Source organism: Eleginops maclovinus, chromosome 5 (genome assembly GCF_036324505.1).
Source record: "Eleginops maclovinus isolate JMC-PN-2008 ecotype Puerto Natales chromosome 5, JC_Emac_rtc_rv5, whole genome shotgun sequence".
Lineage (NCBI taxonomy): Eukaryota > Metazoa > Chordata > Actinopteri > Perciformes > Eleginopidae > Eleginops > Eleginops maclovinus.
In genome coordinates, this window is record NC_086353.1 from 8,724,299 (window position 1) to 8,748,059 (window position 23,761).

The following is a 23,761-nucleotide window of genomic DNA, read 5'->3' on the forward strand; positions in this document are numbered from 1 at the left end:
TGTGTGTGTTTGTGTGTGTTGGCAGCTTTCATTGACAGCCTGGGAGTTAAATTCTTGGCTGTCCTGGTATTCATAATGAGCCCCAAAGCGATGTCCAGTGTTACTGTGTATATCTGGGGTTTGCGTGTAATATTTGTGTGTGCATGTGCGAGGGTGTGTCGATGGATTTGTGTGTTTGTCCAGCATGGCACCAACCTAGATCTTATGCCAAGCTTCCCATTAGCGAAGCACAGTCCATTAAAACCCCATTAACAACCACTCTCAAAAAAAATGTTATGCACGGTGAAAAACATTCTCACACACAACGCACACACACATACTGCACATATTCCCCACTTATGTGATTGAGGAACTTTGACAACATATTGCCAAACCATTTTCAAGTCAAGGTCATGATAGAGTGCATACATGTAGAGTTACAGACCTCGATTTTCTTTTTCTTGAGTCTCGTTGGTCTCCGAACGTTTCACCACAACATTTAACCCACAGCTGGTTGCCTCAGTCACTTTAAAAGCTTAAACAGTTTATACATGTTTTAAAATGTAGTTGACTTGCTCTCTATGTAATTAGTCCAATAGGAAAATGAATAATCATGTTTTTAAGAGTTGTTTTTCTCAAGTTTAAATAACCCGATGTGATTCTATAAGGTTTTGTTTCATAAGGTTAGTGGTTCTCATGTTTATACTGTTTATTTACAGTATTGAGATGAAAACACACAGTCATCATGCTCTCTATGTCCTTGTTCAGGTTGGCCCTCCCATCTCTGAAGAGGACGGATGCCGGCCTGTATCAGTGTATGGTGAGGAACAGGATGGGAGCCGTCATACACAGGAAGACAGAGGTGCAGGTGGCCTGTGAGTACACGAGCGTTCACTCCATTTGAATAACACCAACACACACAAGGCTTTTTTTTTAATGACTAAGGCGCTGGTTTTAAGGGAAACGGTCCCAGCGGCAAGAAGCAAGCTCACTCTTAAAGTCTAACTATAATCCCAATTAGTCATCCCTTTTTGCAGCCAGCACCAAAAGTGCTAGAGGGAATTTATAGCAAATATTACAATGGGAAGATGCTCTAAACAGGCAATTTAATTTGAGTTGGGTTTTAGTATTTCAATGTAATACTTGGAAAGCATTTAAGCAACAAAACACTCAGCATAAACTGAACCCAAAAAGTAAACACATTCAATTTATAAACTCAATGGCCCAGTCACTACAGCTTTTAAAGCTGTGAAATCAGTTCATTTAATCGATTCAGTGCAATCAGTCATTTGCTCCCTGGGGTGCACTATATCTGTGTGGATTCCAACATACCAATTTTCGCTGTTGAAAGAATGCCATGTTTACAGTGCAGTCTTTTTAGGAAACAGAACCAGAGTCAAAAATGATGTACCGTATTTTCCGGACTACAAGGCGCACCTGAATATTAGCCGCACAAGCTAAAATTAGGGGGAAATCCTGTTTTGTTCATACATTAGCCGCACCGGACTATAAGCAGCAGGGTTCAAAGCTTGTGCAAAAAGTAGCGGCTAATAGTCCGGAAATTACAGTACTCGTCTTGCTCTTGCTAATCTAGTCTCTTTTTCGCACTAATTCGTACGGCACTACTTTGCCTGGCGGAAGGACATGTGACCAACATACCACTCTTTTCCCCCGTGACTGTGTGTCTGATCACATGCCCTTCCGCCAGGCAAAGTAGTGCTGTACAACAGCGGAACAAAACAAAACCTCTTACGATACCACAAAAATCATGAAAACTCCATAGAAAAGCCGCACCGGACTATAAGCCGCAGGGTTCAAAGCTTGTGCAAAAAGTAGCGGCTTATAGTCCGGAAATTACGGTAAGCTATTGTGGCTGTGGTAAAGAGACACCGTGCTAACTGACCTGCAATAAATCTGTATATTCATTAATTAATGTCTAATCACTAAAACTAAATACAAGGGGACATAACAGCCAAGCATAGAAGTACATTCTTTGAGCTTTTGTGATTGACTAGCTGTAGCAGCTAGCTGTTTAGTGGTTAGCTCAACAGTTACATTAACACTAGGGCTGAACCATTAATTGCATTTGCGATAATATCGCGATATGACAAAACAAGATTTTCCAACCGCAAAGGCTGCGATTTGACTGGTCACGTGATCTGGGCTCGTGACTTGCGAGCGAGCCGAGCAGGCAGGGAAAGAAGTCAACACTGCGCTTGAAGCTGTTGCACAATGGCCTCAGGCTCGTCAGAAGAGTGCACGGCTGGAAGTTTGGTACCAAAGAGGAGCGGCACGTCAGTTGTGTGGAATTATTTTGGCTTTAAAAAGGAAGATGCTGCGCAACGTCAGATATTGTGCAGAACGTGCCTCGCTACTGTTGCTACCTCACGAGGTTCACGATTGTAATCACGATTGATTAATTGCTTGTGTTTGCTGAAAAATACATGAGAAGAGGACCTTGAAAAAATAATCGCATATTAAATCGCAATTGCAATATTGAGGAAAAAAATTGCAATTAGATTATTTTCCAAAATCGTTCAGCCCTAATTAACACTGCAAGTATATTTCTCATTTTTTCCAAACTACTACAACTACGTGTTGAGGAAGTCACACAGATGAATTAGAACCCTTGAAACCCCTAAACAAGCAGGCCTTAATGCTGCTTTTTCTTGCATTAATATATTTTGTCTGACTGTAATCTGAAACATTCCTATATTGATATCCACTCTCTTCATACCTGCTTCCCCCTCCAGTTCTGGGCACATTCTCAGCTGAGGATCAGAGGAAGACGGTGATTCAGGGCAGAGCGGCGATCATCAGCCTGCCTCCCCTCGCCTCTTTCCCCCGACCCATCGTCACGTGGTACAAAGACGGACACAAGATAATCCCTAACAACCAAATGTAGGTGTCTCTTTCACTCTCTTCTTCTCTCTCGCTTCGTCTTAGGTCTCTCTCTGCTTGAGTCTCCCTCCCCTCCTCTTTCTCTCTCTGTCCGACTTCTGCCAATACTGGTGCAAAGTGCATGTAACAAAATACCACTTGCCTGCGATAAAGAAATGTAATTTTACAGTTCCTGTCCCTCAGTATATTAATTAGTAAGCTGAGGATATAATATTTAATCCTTACACAGAAATTGTTTTGAATAATAGCCATTTAGATAACTGACCCGTTTCATTAGGCATCAGTACAATAGACTAAGTACATTATCAAGAAAAGATAAAATGGATTTTGTAATGAATCAAACCGTTTTCTTGTCTAATCTACAAGTTTATTAGGTAATTTTAGGTGCACAAGACATGTTCTTTTATATTAATTGTGCAGCAGAGATATGAGGGTTTCTGGATACGTTGTGTAATCTGTAGTTCAAAGTCTTTTGTTTAATATTGTTGGGCTCCTTTGAAATGCCTGTAATTTGCATATTATTCCGTAGCCGAATCCTGTCAGTGTCTGTATTTGAAAAATGCTCATTCAGTGGATTAATAACGTAATTATTCAGACGGAGCGGGGTACTGTAGGTTTGTTGTGAAAGGTTTTCAGAGTAATGTGCTGTGGATTCAGGCAGTTCTTAAATTATTTTTAGAATATGTACCTGTGTGAATCTACTCATCAGTGGAAATATGTGTTATATAGAGACCTTCAGTGATTTTATTAGGCAGCTCTCTCACTCTGAGATAACCAACTCGCCATTAAGAACACTAACTGCTCCCCTGTGTGTTATTGAATTAGATTGTCAGTGGCCTTGCTGTTCACACAAATGGCCAGACAGCAACTTTTTCATTCTTTTTATGACAGTCATCACCTCAAAAGTGCTTTTTTATGCTTGGTGGAGTCAGGTTATATTAGCAATTGCTTTATTTAATTCATTATTAATTATATGTTTTGTTGTTGGTTCACACCAAGTTTCTTTTTAATTTGAATGGACACGGAAAATGGCTCCCCTGTAGTTTAATGGCAGCTCATTGAGTAAGGCTTATTAACAGCGGAATCAAGACGCTGCCTGTGTTCAAAGTGTTTACTGTCAGAGCATCACCATTACACTGCTGTCACCCCCTTACAAATACACCGCAGAAAAGGCACTAATACCAACACCACTGGTATGTAGAAAGGAAAAAAGATCATTTCAAAATCCAGAGTGAAGTCTGAAATTAAGGCTCCTAATGCTAAAATTGTGCTACTGCCTTTCAATTACTATAATGGCCACTTTATCACATCACGTAAGTTTGGCAGTAGGGTACAAAACACAGCAAAGAGCACCTTTTTCTTCAATAGAAGCTTTTGTAAAGGTCTCAAGTTGTCAGTAATGTGTTTAAGTGCAAGTCCGGTCTAACAGAGTCGCTAAAGAGGCTTAAAACTCTGAAACTCGAAAAAGAACGTTTTTTTAAGATGCGTTATTCGACTGAAATAAACGTCCAACTCAACCACTTTAGGTTTACTAGGAAAATACTTGGTCAGATAGAGTTTAGACATGTCAAATAATTACATTTCTAAACGCTAGGGTGGCTGCAGAGTTTGCAGAGTAAGAGCTGATATAAGAGTTGCAGCAGAAGGTTTTCAGAGCATTTTAAACACAATATGATTTGACAGTGACCAATAGACTGCCACGGTTTGGCAGGTGCAGTCTGCTGAGAGGTTTGGCCAAGTGTTCACCACACAGTTACGCTGCGGCCTGTGTTGGAGTCCTTTTATGCAGTAAATGTAGTTGCAAAGGCTCCATTTTTCTTTGCCCTTTATCTTAATTAGGTTGCAAAAAACCTGATAAACATCCTGCCAAAAATGTGCAGTCCATGCACTTTATTATCAAGATAAGCCATTAAATTCATGGTTTTCCTTTGCTATTTACTGCAGACACAGTTAGTTCCTGCTAAATACCTGACTGCCTCCGCTAAAGTCACAAGAAATTAATACATTTTTTATGATTTACTATGTTAGTGGCATTCTGGGAATAAAAAAAGGAGGTGTGTTTTCTACACAGCAGAGGCCTCGCACTTAATGTAGATGTTTTATTTAGACCATATACCAATTTTATGCAGAGAGGGAGACATGCCACTTACAATAATTTGATATAAATCATGTGCCTGTCTCAATTACCTCTATTGAGATAACAGGACAACCACTTTCCTCCCGGAGTAAATCCGAGAGATACAGGGAACTATGAAGCCTTTTGTTCCAAAACTATTCACTATTTCAATGAATGGATACTTTTACAGACCCTTCTTTTTGAGAGTCACTTGAAAACACGGTTTCGAGCAGATAATTACTCATTCATAGTGTTTGATTAGTCAAACCTGAGCGAAAATGTCAGAAAAATAATGATAAAAAGTTGTAAATGCAAACTGTATGGCACTTCTAACCCATGTTTCAAGTCTAAAATATGGTGACTTAAAGATCAAGATTATGGATGGTGTTTGAATTCCTTTTGAAGCAGTTGATCTTTGGTCTTAATATCAACTTAGTTTGTGTAATGCCTAGGCAGGAAGTAGCGCGTTGACAGAGAGTGTACCGGAGGATCATACATGATTCCTTTCCTCCTGTCATGGATCCAGGCACACACTGGGTTACAGTCCTGTTGGCAGTTTGTTTGCGCAAAGAAGACCTGATTGGTGTGAAACTTTGAAGCACAGAGTTTGTCTAAGATTCAACGCTTTCGCACAAGTACCTGTATCCATGGCAACACGATAAAATGACAGGAGGATCTGCCACTGTGTCTGCAATACATCATGTGATGTAGAAGTACATTTGAATGATATTGATAGATAGAAAAAATATATCAAGTTGATCGTCATTGTAGAAGTTTCCGATACCTCTTAATACATGCATGTGTGTGTACAAGGAATACACAATGCATAGGCAAGTGGTGGCTTTATTTATGACCACAGCATGAACAGTGAACATGTACGTTGCATGCCGACTAACAACTGAATGCCTATTATCTTAACATGTCACCGGGTGGGGCACCAGCTACGGTGGCCTGCAAAGGACAAACTTAATCATATGAGAATGATCTACAGTCATAGTTTTATAAATCTTTTCAAACACATGCATGCACACACCTATGATATGAATAGAACGAGTCATCGCACTTCTGTATTCTCAAGTATTAATATAATCTGGATAACAGCTTCTATCTCTGCATTGCACCCCACACACACTCTGTGATACAGATTCATGCATAACACTTCCTTTGAACCCTCATGGAAAAGTCTAATTTGCACCTTTCTTCACAGCTTCCTTCTTGTCTCTACAAGACATGTCTTTCTCTCCCCTTCCCCACTTTCACCTCGCTGCTTCTTTTCTCACTCCTACTTTCTGCCTCTAAATTATTCCTTATATGACTTCATTCTCTCCGTTGACTCTCCCTCTCTCCCTCCCTGTCTCTTTTACTGTCATTATCATGCCACAGGATATACTGTTACAGAAGCCATAAACTTCTGTTCCTGAATAAACTGCTTAACTGCTGCACACAAACACACACTCCGCAGACACACACTGTCACACAAGCCATCTCTCCAGACCAATATTGGTTGCGTCTACCTGGCTCAAACGTCTCTGTGTGCGCCCATGCGTGTCAAAGTGAGCACACTGAGTATTTGCACAGTTCTGCCTGTGTAACAGTGCGTGTAAAGCGGTGTGTGTGCGTTTGTGTTTGTGCGCGAGGTTACGCTGGCTGATCCTGCGGTCCGGTGAGACGGGGCCAGATGGTGCCTGGCGGTTGGTTGTCTTCGTGGTGACCGAGCTGATGATGTTGTTTATGAAGTTTATTGATCCGATATGCATCGCTCCCAGAGTCCCCAGCCCCATTTCACTGTCTTACTTTATGGCTCTCCCACCGCTCCCAAATGTTGTCCGTGTGCCCGCCCCTAACCCCTCTCTGCATATCCAACACACACAACTTCACTCCCACTGTGGTTCCCCACTAACCAATCACGTCCACACACACACACACACACACACACACACACACACACACACACACACACACACACACACACACACACACACACACACACACACACACACACACACACACACACACACACACACACACACACACACACACACATCCCGTCTGTGAATGAACCTTCCTAAACTCCAGAGCCCCCAAAACACTGGCCAACAAAAAATGTACAAGCTGTCACTTCCCACATACTATGCGCTAATCTAATGGAACTCACACTCCCGCTCCCCTCCGTCTAAATGCCGGTCTGCCATCACTCTAATTTGCCCCCCCCCCCCCCCACAAAATGTTTTTCTACCCTTCATCCTCCATTTTCACCTGGGCTTTGGACATATTTAGTGTGTTTTCTCCTTGAATTATGCTGTCCAACAGCAGTCGAAACAACTCCGGGAGATTGTTGCCACCTCAGCGCTGCCACCGATGAAATATTTTAGCGGTGACCTGAGGCCCAGGTCGAGAGGAGCGAGCTGCTGTTTTTAATTAGCTCTGAGGCCTGTGGCAGATGGACGTGGAATGATTCTCATAGCTAGCAGCTTTAAGCGGACAGCCAGGAGGAGGAGAATTAGAACTCTCCTTTCTTCTTCCTTCCGGGACGCACAGATTGATCAAATTAGGGCAGTGATCTCTGCAGAAGCATGGCAGATGAATATTTCAGGTTCTCTGCTGGGGAGTCGTGTGGTGCGGAGAGCGCTGATGTCACAGGTGGTCAATGTCAGGACTCGGCCTTATGGGAAATATTTCTCCTCATAGACCTGGCCTAAGTAGCCATATGTTGTATGTGTGTGTATGTGTGCGAGTGTGTCTCGACATTCATTCATTTTAATTTGTCAAACAGCACTTTAACAGAGGGAGCGATTCATTATTGTGCTGCTTTCCATTGTACACACACACACACACACACACACACACACACACACACACACACACACACACACACACACACACACACACACACACACACACAGCAGAGGTCTGAACAGAAGGAACTTTCTTGCTGTCTGAACTTTGCGAGCAGATGTTTTGTGTGTTTGTGTCTGCGAGTGTGTGCACACAATGCATGTGTGTTTGTGTGTGTGTATTAGACAGACAGCAAAAGAGAAAGATCATCATTTGGAGCGAGACTCAAAGGATATGTAGGCTCAGATCCCACTCATTGAAAATACAACCGGGCATTTGAAAGGTCTTCCATCCACAACGGCACCGCTGCGGTTCATAATGACTCACTTTCTCACGGCAGCCAAAGGGGAGGATCAAAGCGACTGAGCACGAGGTAGAGGAAACATGAAGAAAAGGGTACAGGAAATGAATATGGAGTAAAGAATTTAAGCTCATTTAAATCCATTGTGTCTGGAACTTTACCTTTGGAGCCACCAGAAGCTTAGATGCTGTATGGGACTTTCTTTTTAATGATATGATTTAGTTACTTTTGGAATTACAAAATGATCCCAGACATGAAGGATTTTAAGAACATATGACTGCACTTAGAAGAGCCGGTTGCCACGAAGTTTTCTCTACTTACTCATCCTACAATCATGTATTTCTATGCCTTTGTTAAAGATATTACTGTTATTGCATAAACTGACTCACATAGTAAGTATGGTTTTGAGTCTTGTCTTTGAGCTTGGTTACTCATGTCTCGCATAATATTGGACGATAGCTCAGTTCTGTTCATTATACAACTGTAAATGGTTGTCGTGTACAATATGAAAACATTTGAAGTTGAAATTGCAACAATATACTTTCTTTATTGTAAGACTTCCTTTTATTAGAAAGCTAAACTGCCTCGCTCTTGCAGGACAATCAACTTGATAACCAGAATAAATGTATCAATCTGCAGTGCATTATGAACATGTTTCAGTATTTTTTTCTGTGTTTGAAGCCCTTTTATTAATGCCATGTATTAACTAGAGAGGCTAGATTCATAAAGAGAGTTGTTCTCATTTTCCTCCTGGGACCTATAGTGCTGTCCTCACAATAATTGACAGCTCAATTAAGGCTTGTCATCGGTAATTGTGGTCATGATTTTAAAATGGTTCGATAGAAAATATTTACTATCTACAAAAACCTCCCTAACTAAGAAATTGTGTTAAAGTTAATAGCCTTCTTGTCACTAATAATGGTAGTAAATGAAATTGAATTAAAGATAGACCACTGTGAAGTGATATGAAAATGAGCATTTGGCATTTCACAAGAAATTTTAAAATGATTAATCTTATAGAGGCAAATAAGACTGGACATAAAGCAACAGGAATTCTTTTTTTGACGCCTGTCTGAACTTTATATTTTCCAATTTACCTCTCCTCCCCTCCCTTTTGCATCCTCTTTTTTTACGCTTTCCATCCCTTCCCATAATTGAATTGCTCTTTTGGTCGCCTAATGTGGCGGCAAATAACAGAAGAAAAATTCTCTACACTAAAGTTCCATTTCCTCTTCAATACCTTACCTCCCTTCATTTTAACAGCAAAAGTGTGGCTCTGTCGCTTTCTTGTTTCTGTTCTCACCCTCGGTCTCCCTCTTCCTTGTTAGTAGTAGTTGTTGATCCCAGTTCAAAGAGAAATGGTAATCCTGGAATTCCCCCCCTCTCGACCTTCGGCTCACCTTAGGTTAGGATTGTCAAACCGATCTGGGCATTTGGGGTTTTAAAGCCAGGTGTTATTGATAATTCACTAGTGGAACTAATAGTCAGTATTCAAGTTTAAAGTTTATACATTTTAGAAACACTTTTATCAAGGAATTCTCATTTTATATCAAAATGGTTATATATTAGAGAGAAAATGTTGTACTCTCAAATAGTCTGAGCTGTGGTGAGGATTATGCTGGGTAAACTGATCCCCGCTTTAAAAAATAAATACATGAAAATGTAATCCTTAGAATACCAACAAACTTGGGGTTGGGGTGGTATGGTTATAATCAACGTTTATACTCTAGTGGTAGCCTAACAGCTGATTATTGAGCCAGTGATCAAGCACACATAAGGCAGTTGATGCCTATCAGCTAAGGTTTGGTAATAGTACCTTACTTTTGTTGAATTTAAATCAAATGAAAATAAGCTGTAGGCCTACCTGTGTTTTGGGAGGTGTAGTCTGTCCTCAGTTGTAGAAGCTGGAAAGGTGGAGGCTGAAGTTTGTCAAAGAGGTTAAGCGATTGGATGTGAAAAAAAAGTTTGAGTTGAGTTGGTTAAGGTTAGACAATGACCTCAAACAGTTGAGGTCATGTTCCTTCAAAGGAATTGTAACCTTGTATGCTGGACTAGTTTACTGCCTCTTTTCATTCTGTATACATCTGTATGTCTAATTTTGGTTCAGTGTCTCTCGTTTACATTTCATCATCTTTTTTTCCCCAAAAAAGAGAAAAAAATGTCCAGAGGCGACTTATTCTACCTCCACGATATTATTCATGAATCTTGCAGTAAAGAAATCAGATGACTTGTTTAATTTTTAATGTTATGACTGTACTGCACGGGGATTTGGGGAGCAACACATGTGGCAAAGGGAGACAGTGAACAAGGGGTTGCTTTAATTGCATTGCATTTTCTGGTAATATTATTCATTGTCAAGGTGGAGTGGGATAGAATTGCATTATGAAGACAGCACTTTAGGGCCTGCTGTCGGACTATGAATATTCATCGCTTATTCTGCCAAAAGCAATTTGTTGTAGCATTGTTTAAAACTGTTGATGTGGTTTCCAAGTTATAAGAGGACCCACACATATGCTACAAGGTAAAAACACTATGTCTTCAATAAATTAAACGTTCCTTTCTATCTTGGCACCCAATTGGATGGATATTTTAGAGTTCATAGCACCATTATTTTCAGCCGCAGCAGTCAGATATGTTGTTATATTTGCTGCGATAACAGCCTTGATGTCTGGCGGGTGTATCAGGTGAGTTTGATCCTCCTCTCATCTGTCCTTAACACGTGTCCCTTCTTGTGACTGTGTTCCAAATTAGCTGTCTTCTTCAAGCCACAATGAGGTGAAAGAAAACTTTTCAAAAGTTGAAAGTAGAAAAGACATTAACTCTGAAGCTTTACTTAATGACTTTCCCAAATGACAGAGGCTTACTCTGCTTCACACACTCAAGGGAGAGAGACAAGCAGCAGGAGAGGGAGGAGGAGGAGGAACAAAAAGCTCCCTAAACTGCAGGAGTGCGACACAGATGATTGCATCACAGTTGCAAAATAAACTATTAAATACTGTGATTCTGTTTCCCTTTCACATATTTGAATTATCTCCAACTAATCGGCATTCAGTTCTGTCTTATCGCAGCAGTAAAACAATATGTTGTGTACTGTAACAAGTGCTATTAGGCCATCGTTTACATTCACTGAGACCCCTGGCCCTGTTATTAAAATGCCATCTGTATCTGGAAAAGCCAAAACATATGCTAATGCTAGGTGTAAACATACAGGGCACATTTTCACGAAAGTGTGAATGAATTAACAAGAGCTCGTATCTCTGAGTCATCCACGGTGAATGTATGCAGTCTGTACACTGTGTGGTGATTAGTACAGCAGTATATGTTGGTGTGAAGCACCGTCGTGACTCACTCTGAAGTTTGCCCTGCACTCAGCATCACACAGGCACTCAGGCAAGATCACAGTACTGTAGCACTCACAGCAATGGCAAATATCCCCCTGCCTGTCTTTTTCTTTCGGTAAGAGACAAACTGTCTGCTAACAAGGACTAAACACAGGCTATCTTACATCCTTTCAGATCTCTCAATTGCTATATTTGTGTTTGGCCATGTTGTCACTCATCTACTATAACTCCTACATGGATTGCTATGGACATTTGTACAGACATTCATGGTACCAAAAGGTTGACTGTAACTTGATCCACTTATTTTCTTGGTGGATGTGATCTTTTTTACAAGTTCCACCAGCAGGTTAAACTGTTTACTTTCAACCGTCTGCCATATGGATCGGCGCTACATTTGGTAAAAACATTCATGGTTTCCCAGATGATCACTCCTGATAACCTGGGGGATTCCCTTTCCTTTTAGACATTTGTTTTCCCGGAAGATGAATACAACTGATCCTGTGACCACCAGCAGGTTTTTGTTAATATTAAAACATCTAGATAACTTCTGTGTAGCTTTCCATAAAAAGTTGGTGATCAGATTGATGTCAGTTGAATAACATCCCATCAACCTAAACTGTACTCTATGTTTAGGGCTAATTAGAGAATGTTAGCATGTGTTTATGCACTGAACTAAGATTATCAACATAGTAACATGTAAGTGCATAGTAAGTGCAAAACAACAGCATGTAAAAGCCTGGTCTTTCTGCTCATGCTAAAGTTAGGATTTAGCTCATACAGTAATGCACAGCTGCTCATATTTAAAGCCACATCTTCTCAGGTGCTTCAAAGTCTGTGCAAAGTAGACACAGTCATACTGCAGACAAGAATGCATGCAAATAGCACTTGATTAGCGTCACCTGTGAATTCATTTGCAATGCCAGGTGTAAATCTCATGCCTTTACATATACAATTACTTCATTAACCTTTAATTTCTAGCATGTTTGTATGTCCCCATATGTGTGTAAGCCAGCAGGATATGGATTTAGTGATTCCATGTTCATCAATTTCAGTCTGTTAGAGAGCAGCTGCTTCTGTCTGAACAGATCACTCAAAAAACAGACAGAAACAGAGAAAAGTCTGTGTGCGTGCGTACGTGCGTACGTGCGTGCGTGTCCACCCTGCGTAGCTCGTGTTGATGATGATTAATTCTATAGATATCCATCTTTGAAAGGGGCATCAGTGTCTTTTGTCTTTATGTCTGATCCGCTTCTTCCCCTCTTTCTCCATCTCTCTCCATCTTCCTTTCCTCTCTTCTCGCCTCAACCTGCCTATATCCTATATCATCTCAGGAATCATTATACCCCCATTAATGTCTGAACCAACACACTCCAACCTGCCAGCTTGTGTGTGTGCATGCGTTTGCGGGAGCGTGTCCTCTGTCTAAAGTCGTTAAATATTCTAAAGACAGAGACCTGTTTTAATTATCCACTAATCACACTTTTAATTACCTGCCACACACGCATCCATCACTGACCAGACTGTACACGCATACACACACTCATACACTGCACACACTCCCATCCGTCATTGGGAAGACTTCTTAACCTATCGACAAAACAGAGAGTGGGGGGGGGGGGAACTGAGAAAGAGAGAGAGACTCCTCAGTGCGGTGAGGAGTGACTGAGGGATGGTTGGTTCTGACACAGTGTAAGGCTCCAGGTGATGAACACAGGAGGGACATAAGAGACCATGGAGCTAATTAATTCACTCCTCTCAAGAGATTATCTGGCCATGTTTGTTCACCACCCTCCAAACTGTAGATATATCTTTGTATCTCCTCACCTAAGCATCCCCAGGATAAAACAACAACAGAGTGCTGATTGACTGGTTAATAACAGAGCCACAATGTGACCTCTTCAAGATAAGAGAGCGGGATCAATAAGCACTAAGCAGAGGGTCACAAGTTTCTCCTCTCACAACCAAATAAAAGTGAAATTTTTAGCACTTCCTACACTCGGGTAATTACACTCTCATGTTTTGTGCTCCAACCCCTCTACTCATTTATTCATGTGGGAGTTTTGTGTTTATGACTTGGGAGCTTGTGTCAAGAAAGAAATGCTTTTATAGTGCTTAAGGTGATGACCCAGTATCCTGGGGTTTGAGTTCGAACACTGAATTATCCATCTTTATTGAAGGAAACAGTGCTAGGGCACGCTACAGGTTTCCTATTTTCCAGCCCATGTTCACCTTAACTGATAGGTACTGTGGCTCTGTTTGGACCTGGGATTGCATCTATTATAATCCTATCATAAGTGGAAGCCCTCAGTATGTCAGTTCACACCTTTAATTAACATGCATCTCCACATGTGTCTTGAGTGACCACTTGTGATAAAATCTCTCTTCCCCACTCTGTATGCAAATAAACATGTAAATCATTATCTTCTGAATGCGCACAAAACACAATACAATACATCTTTTTGTTTTTTGTGTGTGGGTGCGCATACATTACAAATGAAGCTCACATAAACCCTGAACCAGGATGATGGCGTTATGTGTTTCATATTTTCTGAATTTCTGGAACATTTTATGAATATCAAATATAACGTATTGACTCCCCCGTGCCGCCAGCATTCGCCACTCAGCAGCATGGTAACAAAAACACACATGTCACACACAGTATGATAGAAACACTGAAAACAGACAATTTCACTCTGTGATAATTCATGTAACATTCAAGGCTATTTCTCAATACAAAATACATATTGAAAATATATAGGATATATTTTTGAAAATATATAGTATATCAAATAAAGGGTCTATTGTACTGTATGTATGCGCTGTTGCCCGTAAAGTTTGAATAAAATAGTTTACCTCTTCTCATGACATGATTGTGACAATGTGATTTATTATTGATAGATAAATTGTATATCTTCTCAAAACTGTATTGGTCAATCTCTTCCAAGCATATCACAGTAAATAGGAACAAAAAGAGGATAGATAGAATCGGAGGATGAAACCCTCTTTATTTGTCACATGCATGCACACAGCAGAGCACACACAGTAAAATTGGTCCTCTGCATTTAACCCATCCTAGTACTAGGAGCAGTGGGCAGCTATTGTGCAGCGCCCGGGGAGCAATGGGGAGGGGGGATTGGAGGTGTCCGGTGCCTTGCTCAAGGGCACCACAGCAGGGCCTAGGAGGTGAACTGGGACCTCTCCAAGTAGCAGTCCACTTTCCACTTTCAGAATGTGTCTGAAAACAAATTATTCCAACTTCATGGGCAACAGTATATAATAGTACATACCTTTTTTTATATCGGTATATGCCACTGATTGTACACAACTCTGAGGCACACACACAGAGAATCTCAAACAAATTCCACACCCTCAAGTATAGGCCTCGCTGATACAGAACCAGCATCCACAATAACATTTACTTCAGCGGTCCATTTTGGGTTTGCGCCTCTTGGGCAATTTTCTGTCTCCAAACAAACCGGCTTTCACAAAAGTGGGCGGATTTGAAACTAAGGTTGTGTTTATGCAGAGGAAGTTGGCAAATTCCAATTGTGGTACCTTTTTTAGTATGAAATTGTGCTTGTATTTCCGCCTGTTAGTACAAAAGCAAGAGCAAAGAGGGATCTTTGTAGTCTCAGTTGGTGGTGAGGCATACATGACGCTTTCAAAAAAAACCTCATGTGCTCTTATTTTTGCTATTGCTTGTTGATATTGCCATTGAGCACACTAAAATATAGATTTAAATGCACATGAAAAGAAGAGTTGATTGGTTTTGATTAATGGGTGACTGTCGCCAAAATACACATTCATGCTGTCCTTCTTTGGCTTAGGAGCACTCAGCTTTTTTGGATGCTTGTGCCCTTAGTTTGTACTCTGTATGTTTGCCCAGTTTCATATAAACACACACAGCAGTCTCTGTCACACTGTATGGCTTTGTAGAAGGAGCAGGTCAGTGTGAGTGATGCATTCACTGACAGTTTAGCTGCAGGCTTTTTGGACATGAGGGGATATATGAGTGCAAGTGTGTGTGGTTCAAAAAAAAAATTGTTACAGAAAATGTAGATTAAAATGTTTTTTCCTGTAGGCAGAGTCATTTGTTTGGCATTCTATTGATTTCCTTTCGCCACTGTGACAAGTGTATCAGTTAAAAACCCTTGTTTTACAGGAGATACTACAAGTGTGTGGATGTGTCAGTGTTGATAATAAAAGAGAGAGCATTCACTCTGTGCTATTACTACTGACCTTAAAACTACAGTTAGCACGATTTCTATATTTAGACAGCATCATTTGACTGTGTTTTTAGGGATTATCAGTGTAACCCCATGTACACACACACTTTCAGCTTCAAAAAATGACAAAGGTGAAGATATGCCCAGGCTTAGGCCGGACCAGCAAACAGTAATGCTACAATTCACATAGTGGTATCTGTGGCGATCTGTGTAAATAGAGGTAGCTACCCCTTTAATATATCTGGTTGTATTATGCCATTTTGGGTAATATCACAAACTAGTGAGCTCAATGAAAAATAGTTCAGCGAACAGCTTCTATTTTGGATATCATTTGGAAATGTGCATGCTGTTATCATTTAAGTATACAATAATTCAGTATGCTGCAAGTTGTATATGTGTACAGTACATATAAATGAGGCTACCAGGTAGAGCGTACTCGTTGCATCGTGGGTGCTTTGGTAAGTCTAGAGAAAGCAGATGACAGCACTGATTTTCTTTCCCTCATCGACCAGATTGGTCGAAGAGTAGGAATTTCAGTCAACCAGTGTTTTTGCATCAATATGAGTACACCAATTTTTCCTGACTTTCCTTCACTAGATTAAAAAGCAACCCCCAGCTGTGTCTTTATCTTTAAATTGGTTTCATAATTGAATTCCCTGAAAATGTACCATATCAAAACATTTGAAGCATATAACTAGTTCAGGCAATCAATTTGAGGCTGCTACGCTAAAGTTAAATCGCTCACTCTTCTCAGAGCAACAAAAATCCAACTATGTAACCTTTTTTACCCCAACTGTATATAAGCACCAAGAGCAAACACTCCTTCAGTGTCTCCAGAGCTTCACACAGTGAATTTGAAGGGCATAATATAAAGCCACAGCATCCAAAGTCACACTCTTTATTTCAGGTTCAAACAGTCATATGAACCAGAATTAGAAAATTACGGCTTATGTTCAAGTGTGAAGCTTAGCGGCTCTCTGTTCAGCTGGGCTCCTTAACCGAGCAGCTGAAGGAGAGGGTGTGTGAGAATAAGGTGTGTTTCTCCGGCTGAGAGGAAAAGAGAGAAAGTGTGTGTGAGACGTGAAGACGGGGAGAGAAGTCTCTGCCAGTTGTGTGGTTAATTGGAAGCAGACATAATTAGTGCTAATTAGGATAATAGCCATTCGTCTAGAGATCCATCCACCTAATGGGACTACAGCAGTCACTGAGCTGCACACACACACATAGTCACATTGTTACCATTCATCCAGCTGTGTCTTTAGTAGAATGCTCTCTTGTACTGTAGATTTATTGTATGACCTGTTATGACCGATTTTGTACATTACAAGCAGCATTTTTCCCTGTACCTTTACATGAATGAGCGCCTGTATGTGGATGAAAAAGAGACGGACAGACGTAATGCAGAGGTAGAAAGGAAGTGAGTCATGGAACGCTGTAGCTGAACAAACAGCGAGGGGAGAGAAAAAGTATCCCTCCTCTGTTTATTCAGCATCTTGCTTCATCCCTCTCTCTCTCCCCTCTCTTCCTGTCTCCACGTCACCCTTGCCCTGCTTTGCTTTCCTCTCCTGTACCGTTGCCTTTCCTCTTCTCGCTGCCTGTCCCTCGGGCAATGCCAGGGGACATTAAACAAACGTAGTCTGTCCAGCAGCCCTCTCTCTCTCTCTCTCTCTCTCTCTCTCTCTCTCGCTCTCTCTCGCACTCTCTTGCATACACACACACACACACACACACACACACACACACACACACACACACACACACACACACACACACACACACACACACACACACACACACACACATCAATTACTCTCGGACTGCAGACCATAGGCTGAGTGTGCACAAGCATACTTGACTATGTGTGTGCAGGCATGCACATCCTCTGCCTGGGTGTGTGTTTTATGGAGGACTTATTGGCAAAGGCAAGTTGCCAAGCCGGTAAGCAACGACAGCAAAGTCTCCCTTTCTGTGTCCGTTTGACCGTTTGAAGGAACTGTAAAGGTGATTGAGGAAGCACGACTGTGATTTAGGCACTGCGTTAATTACAAGTCACAGAGCTGCGGAGTGTGTAGGGCAAAAGGTAGGGAAATGTTTTCTGAGTCAGTGAAGGGGCTGTTAAAATCTCTCTCAAACACATTAGTGTTCATTACCGTTGTAACCTCAACCATCTTTCCCTTTTTTTCTCTCTTTCTCCCTCTTTATTGGTCTCATGTGCAGTCACATATGCAGGCTGTATTTCTCCGTGGAAAAATCATTAAGATTCACCATGTAGAACTAAGACATTAACAAAGAATAACTTTATAGTTTTGGTTGTGAGTTATTAATAAAGTCTGAACAGGAAATTAAATAGAATTTGGACACAAGAGCTGTTGGATTGCAGCCAATGGCCAAGAAAATATTACTTTTAGGTACATTTAGTTTGCTGTTCTCTGTTGTGTTTGTGTTAAAAAACCTTTCAGTGGCAAACTGTCAAGGCTGTTTGCATTACATTTTTTTCAACTTCTCACAAGGCCCTTTCTAAGGACACATTTGCGAGTACAAGTCTTTTTCTTCTGACCATTATTCTGAAAAAAGCCTGAACCAGAGTCTATGCTATTACTAAAACAGTTAGATTATCAAACTTGTTGCTCATAAAACCTTTGTTAAATCTTCAGTGGATTTATCAAACATTAGTTTTTGTAATTAGGAATATGGGTGAAATATTCAAGAGTCCATGTTGTCTGTCTATGTGTGGACATACTTTCTCCCCATAGTTTGACTGTACGGGCTCTTTTAAGGAACACCAATGTTTCCCTGTAATCATTTTAATGTAGTCCCAAAATGATTTGGCCTTGATTTAAATTGAGAAACACACATTCCAGGCCTTCTAAATAGTTGATGCACGTTCTTAATGCATTGGCAGCTGCTTCAGTTATGTCTCCTCATTTGGTTCAGCTCCAGCGGTGGAACAGTTGTTTTTTTCTCCCTTTTGTTGATTACAAGATAAAAGGAAAGCAGACATGTTTTGTTTAAAGGTAACACGTTTGGAACAAGATGCTCACATAATGGATGCTGCAGCGGGGAAGCATGTAGGGATAACCCTGCTGAGCAGCAGCTACACCACTGACACAACGGAGCTCACAATATCATTCAATCACACGGTTTACTTCTGGAGCTCACATTTTAGGTATATCTACATACTTATTGGAGAATGAGGATTATCTCCCTTTTGTGTTTGTTTAATGGTCATATTAGAAACAGTTGGCCTGGTTTAACTACTGCTTTTACAGTCATTATTGAGGTGTTTAGACTTTGACAACACAAAAAAACACAATAACTTAAGTTTTGGTCCGTTATTGAGTTGTATTTTAATACATTTATAAGTTATAAAAAATAAAAGCTGGTTTGAATTATTTATTTTAGTGGATGGGCTGATTACAGAACAAATCACTCCCTTTACGAACTTGAGGAAAAAGACTTTCTAAACTTAAGTACAAAAGAAGCCTCTGTTAAAGCTGCAAAATTGACACAATAATTTGACTTTAAATCTTAATTAAGCTTTGAGTCCTTTTCCTCCCATTTGTAGCAATCAGAAACTTTTACAAATGTTTTTTTGAAGATAATTTTTTGAGGGATTGCGTTCTGACTGAGCGAGAGGATTAAAGAATGTTCAGCAATATACTGTAAAACAAATCTTCAACCCCCAGGCTGTGTTAACAATAGCTTAATTTAAACTATGCATGGAAAATCACTAAAGCAGTCACTGTCAAACTGCTGGCAGCAGAATGTCAAGAGCTGCTGGCAGCCATCCAGCTCTTGGTCTTAACTCAGTTAGACTGTTTAATCCCATTACTAAAACACATCTATCATATTTTACAAAACTACACAAAACTGTTGTAGGAAGCTGGCAAAGTTAAGTTGTCCTTATTGTTTTTATTATCAGTTCACCACTGGTGTTAGCCCTCTTTTCCCCTCACCCTGTACTTTCACATTATAGTAGTGTACAAAACCCTATACCATTTGAGACCTCTAGTTTCTGCTGGAGCTCAATTTACTCCAAAGCATTTCTACAGGAACGGGCTGTCAGGTATCACCATCAGCCACTAAAAGAGTGTGTCCTCTGAAATTGGTGAAAAATACTCCAACACCAGCTTTGTGTTCAGCGAGAATACAACTATTGCAGAAATGTACTTCTTGATGGATGACTTGCACATTTATCCCTATAGAGTCGATTGAGGCTACAATACGCTTTTCTCTTTTTCTCTCGAGATAACGATAGAAAATACTACCCTTACTAATAAGGATGACTTGTTACGGTAATGCTTATATAGCAATTATTGGCATCGCTGTGTTTTTTTTTCCTGTCAGCTTCTGTTTGCAGAAAAAGAAAAGCCACAAAAAAAAGCTTAAATTGATGAAAGTGGTACAGAAGCTCTCCCCCTCGTCTCCGCATTCCAAACAATGCAGTCTCTGCAGCTGAGTTTTATAGTTACCAATTACTTTGGGATAGAGGACACCACAACTCAAGCTGACAGGCAATTTTAAAAGCAGGAATGCTTAAAAAATTTGAATACCTCTACCCCATGTGTAGCCTGTAATAACAAGTTAAAGCGAGATGTGTGCTGGTCCACACACACACACACACACACACACACACACACACACACACACACACACACACACACACACACACACACACACACACACACACACACACACACACACACACACTGTAACATTCAACATGTATGAGCCTCTGTACGGCAACTATGAATCAGTCCGACATAGACCGTATTTATGTTTCCTTTAACTGAAACACATCGGCAAACATCCGGTTTAAACGGCCGCGAGAGACAGTGAATGCTCCTGCCTGTGTGAGAACACGAGTATGTATGTAGTGTGATGTGTGGGTGGCTTGCTTTGGAGAGTTAGCTGCCAAAAAGCCTGCTGTCTGGACTTGGTTTACAGTGGACTGTCCCTCCTCCTGCCCCCCCGCCACTCTCCTTCACCCGCAGCCTCTGCATGTCAGACACAGTGCGCTTTAAGAAGGTGGCTCGCTGCCTATCGGAGATAGAGGGGGAGGGCAGACAGGGCCGAGGGGGCCCCATTGGCAGAGAAACAGTCCCCTTAGACCCGACACACACTCTTAGACACACTTAATTTTAAGAAAACACAGTCACTCATGCGCTGACTCCCTCACTCATCCTCCTGCCTGTAACATGCGTGTACTAATTAGCTCTTGGCACACTTGTATGAATGTGTGTGTTTGTGTTTGCAGTCAGCCTTGCAGTCCAGGCACCCAAGAGTGTTTTATTAAATGAGACTTGGGGCAAGACACTTAATGAAAGACCAATCTGGTTTGGTGTTTTGGTTGAAAAGAGTCGGGGGGAAGGAGAGGGGGGAGGTAAGACAGGAGAGTGGTATGGAGTCAGGGGGGAAGACAGTGTGATAGAGAGAAAGCTTTAAAAAAAAAACCCAAAGAAAATTGGATGAAACCAAGAAAGAAATGTGCAGATTTTAATCTGAGGGAGAATGGAAAATGGCATATGAGAGAAAGAGTCAGAGAGGCTGTTTTTTATTATTTGAGGGGGATGAGGGATACCGGGAGGAATGCAGAAGGAAAAGGGAATAGGATGTAGTTCATTACCGTATTTTAATTTTCTTCTTTTGCCTGGGGATAAACTGTCACACACACGGACACACATATGCATGCAGAGTCATGCACTGTTTTACAATTGAGTTTGTCTTTAATTAAAAGCCAGAACAATTTTGTCCAGTTTAATTAAATGTAGAACTAAAAGAGAGCAGGAAGTGGCATGTTGAATTCATGCAATATTAAATCTCAACTGCATCCAGTTCCAGCCAGAAGGATAAAAAAGACTCTGGTAAGCAGCTGATGTGCACGCCTATTGGTATGCCTGCCTGTGTGTCTGGATGTATTGTAACTCTTAGAATGGGATTGTATAACCACCCTCCAGGTGCTCAGAGAAAATACAGACTTTTGATTATTTTTTGAAGGAAAATCTATGTGAATTTAGGTCCTGTAATTTCCGTTGTCTGACTTATTATTGGTATATTTCATTTATTTCCCTCTGTGTGTTGTTTTTCCGATTTGAAAGTCCCACGGGAAGATTTTATGGGAAATCAAGCCAGAGACCTCCCAATTTGGAGCAAATGAAACCGTGAAGCAAATTGCTGCAGCTGCCAGCCTCTGTCATCACAAGTAATTTCACATGTAAATAAAACATGTAAATGGAATATGTAAATGAGGAAAATCCTACATGAACAAATACTTTTAACTTAACAAATGTTCAGATGTTAGTATGTTATCGTAATTGATCTTATTGCATTCTCTCAGCTGCCCACTGAGCTCCCTTGACTTTGACTGTTAATAACTTGGTGGATTTAGATTCCCTCCAACCTCCCAGACTCTCTCTCCCTCAGACACTATAAGCAAGTGGAAGCATGCCTTCAGTGTGTATTAATCAGCATGTGAAGGGTTAAAGCGATGCATTCAAATTGTCTGGTCGGTGCAGTTAATGAGCTTAAAAGGCATAAATTGCTTTACAGAACTCTTTGAGAATGCAAAATCTATCCTCGCTGTGGACGTTGGAGAAAAGATGAGAAAGGTTTGCTTAAAGCTTGTCTTTCGGGCGGTGAGATCAGGTGGAGTGCACACGGACATACATACACTAACAAAGCAACATACACTCACACAAATGGAGTGTCTGTGTTTGGGTTGAGGCTCTGCTTCTTGTGGATGTTCTCCTGGGAAATCACACTGAATAAAATTAGACCTGAAGAATTCTGTGTGTTTGTTGGAGTGTGTGTCAGACAGCCCAACACTCTCTCTCCACTCCTCTCCTCGATCAATATGTACTTTAATCAGTGGTTTCTATCACCATGTGTAGCACATACAGACACCTCCATGTATTATCTTAAGAGCCATGATGATCTTGTGGTCATGGGTGAATTGACACAATCATCTCTAATGTGCTGATGATGGTAGATCATGGCGGTTGGGCTCTGTTTGGTTGTTCTAAAACTGCAGTGGCACCTAAAGAGCAGCGTGAGGTGACATAACACCAAATCTCTTATTATCTGACAATCGAAAAGCAGCAGGTGTTTCGAGATGCTGCGGTAATCTTTAATGTTGAGGCAAAGACAGGACTCAGCCTGCTGTTGGCACACGAGGTGCAGTGTTATTAGTGCATGTGTCGCTTTGCCGACCGCTTTGAAATGCAGAGGAAACCTCGCCCTACTGGCAGTGTGTTGATCAAGTTTGGGAAAAATTGCTGCCAATTCACCACAAATAAAGACATGAATATAAAAACACATACTTGCAGATATTTTGTTCAAAATATTGTATCTTCAAATCCATTTACACTCCATTTCCAAAAGAAAAAGGTGTTTTTTGTGCCGTGTCTTTCACGTTGCATATCTTTTTTTCTTCTTTTATATTTGTTTGTTTATGTAGCCCCAAATCACAACAGTATTTATCTGTGTTGCGCCGTAGCACAGAGTCTAAAAAAATAACCCACTATCATCTCACTTTAATATGCTTTATTCTCCCTTTGGTCATATTGATTTTATTTCAGTCAGCTCTTAGGTTAGAATATTGGGAGATTTACATCCACTGACATGCTGAAAACACAAGTAGCATCACTAAAAACATTAACCTGGCTTCTGTTCCCAGGCACACAACGTCAAACTCATCTGAAGAAAACCTGAGCTTTACGAATATATTTTTTACCTTCCAATACTCCCTCCTGTCTCAGAGTAAAATCCACTCTTTCTTTAATGCTCCCCTGAAAAGCAACAGTAACACAAAGTCTGTCTGTAAGTGATTGTTTCTTATCTCTGTGTGCTCATGTGAGAACAGTGTAAGATCTTGTGTATTCGTGACTGTGTGTGCTTGTGTATATGCTTCTGCTGTATTGATTGCCGTTGGTGTGTGGGGGAATAAGAATGGATCAGTGGAAAGAAGGCAGAACAGAGGACAATACACAAACAATGAGAATGGCCAAAAGAATGACAGAGACACAAAATGAGCCACATATCAATCTGAGACAGGAGGAGAGAT

At 40.8% G+C, this 23,761-nt stretch overlaps 1 protein-coding gene across 1 annotated transcript in view; it reads left to right on the plus strand.

Annotated features, from left to right (window-relative positions):
* Nucleotides 1-23,761, plus strand: part of LOC134865237 (protein sidekick-1-like) — a 215,319-nt gene that overhangs the window by 83,604 nt on the left and 107,954 nt on the right. Inside the window, 2 exon segments of the mRNA XM_063884715.1 lie at nucleotides 748-854; nucleotides 2,733-2,880. Of these exon segments, the coding sequence (XP_063740785.1) occupies nucleotides 748-854; nucleotides 2,733-2,880 (255 nt within the window).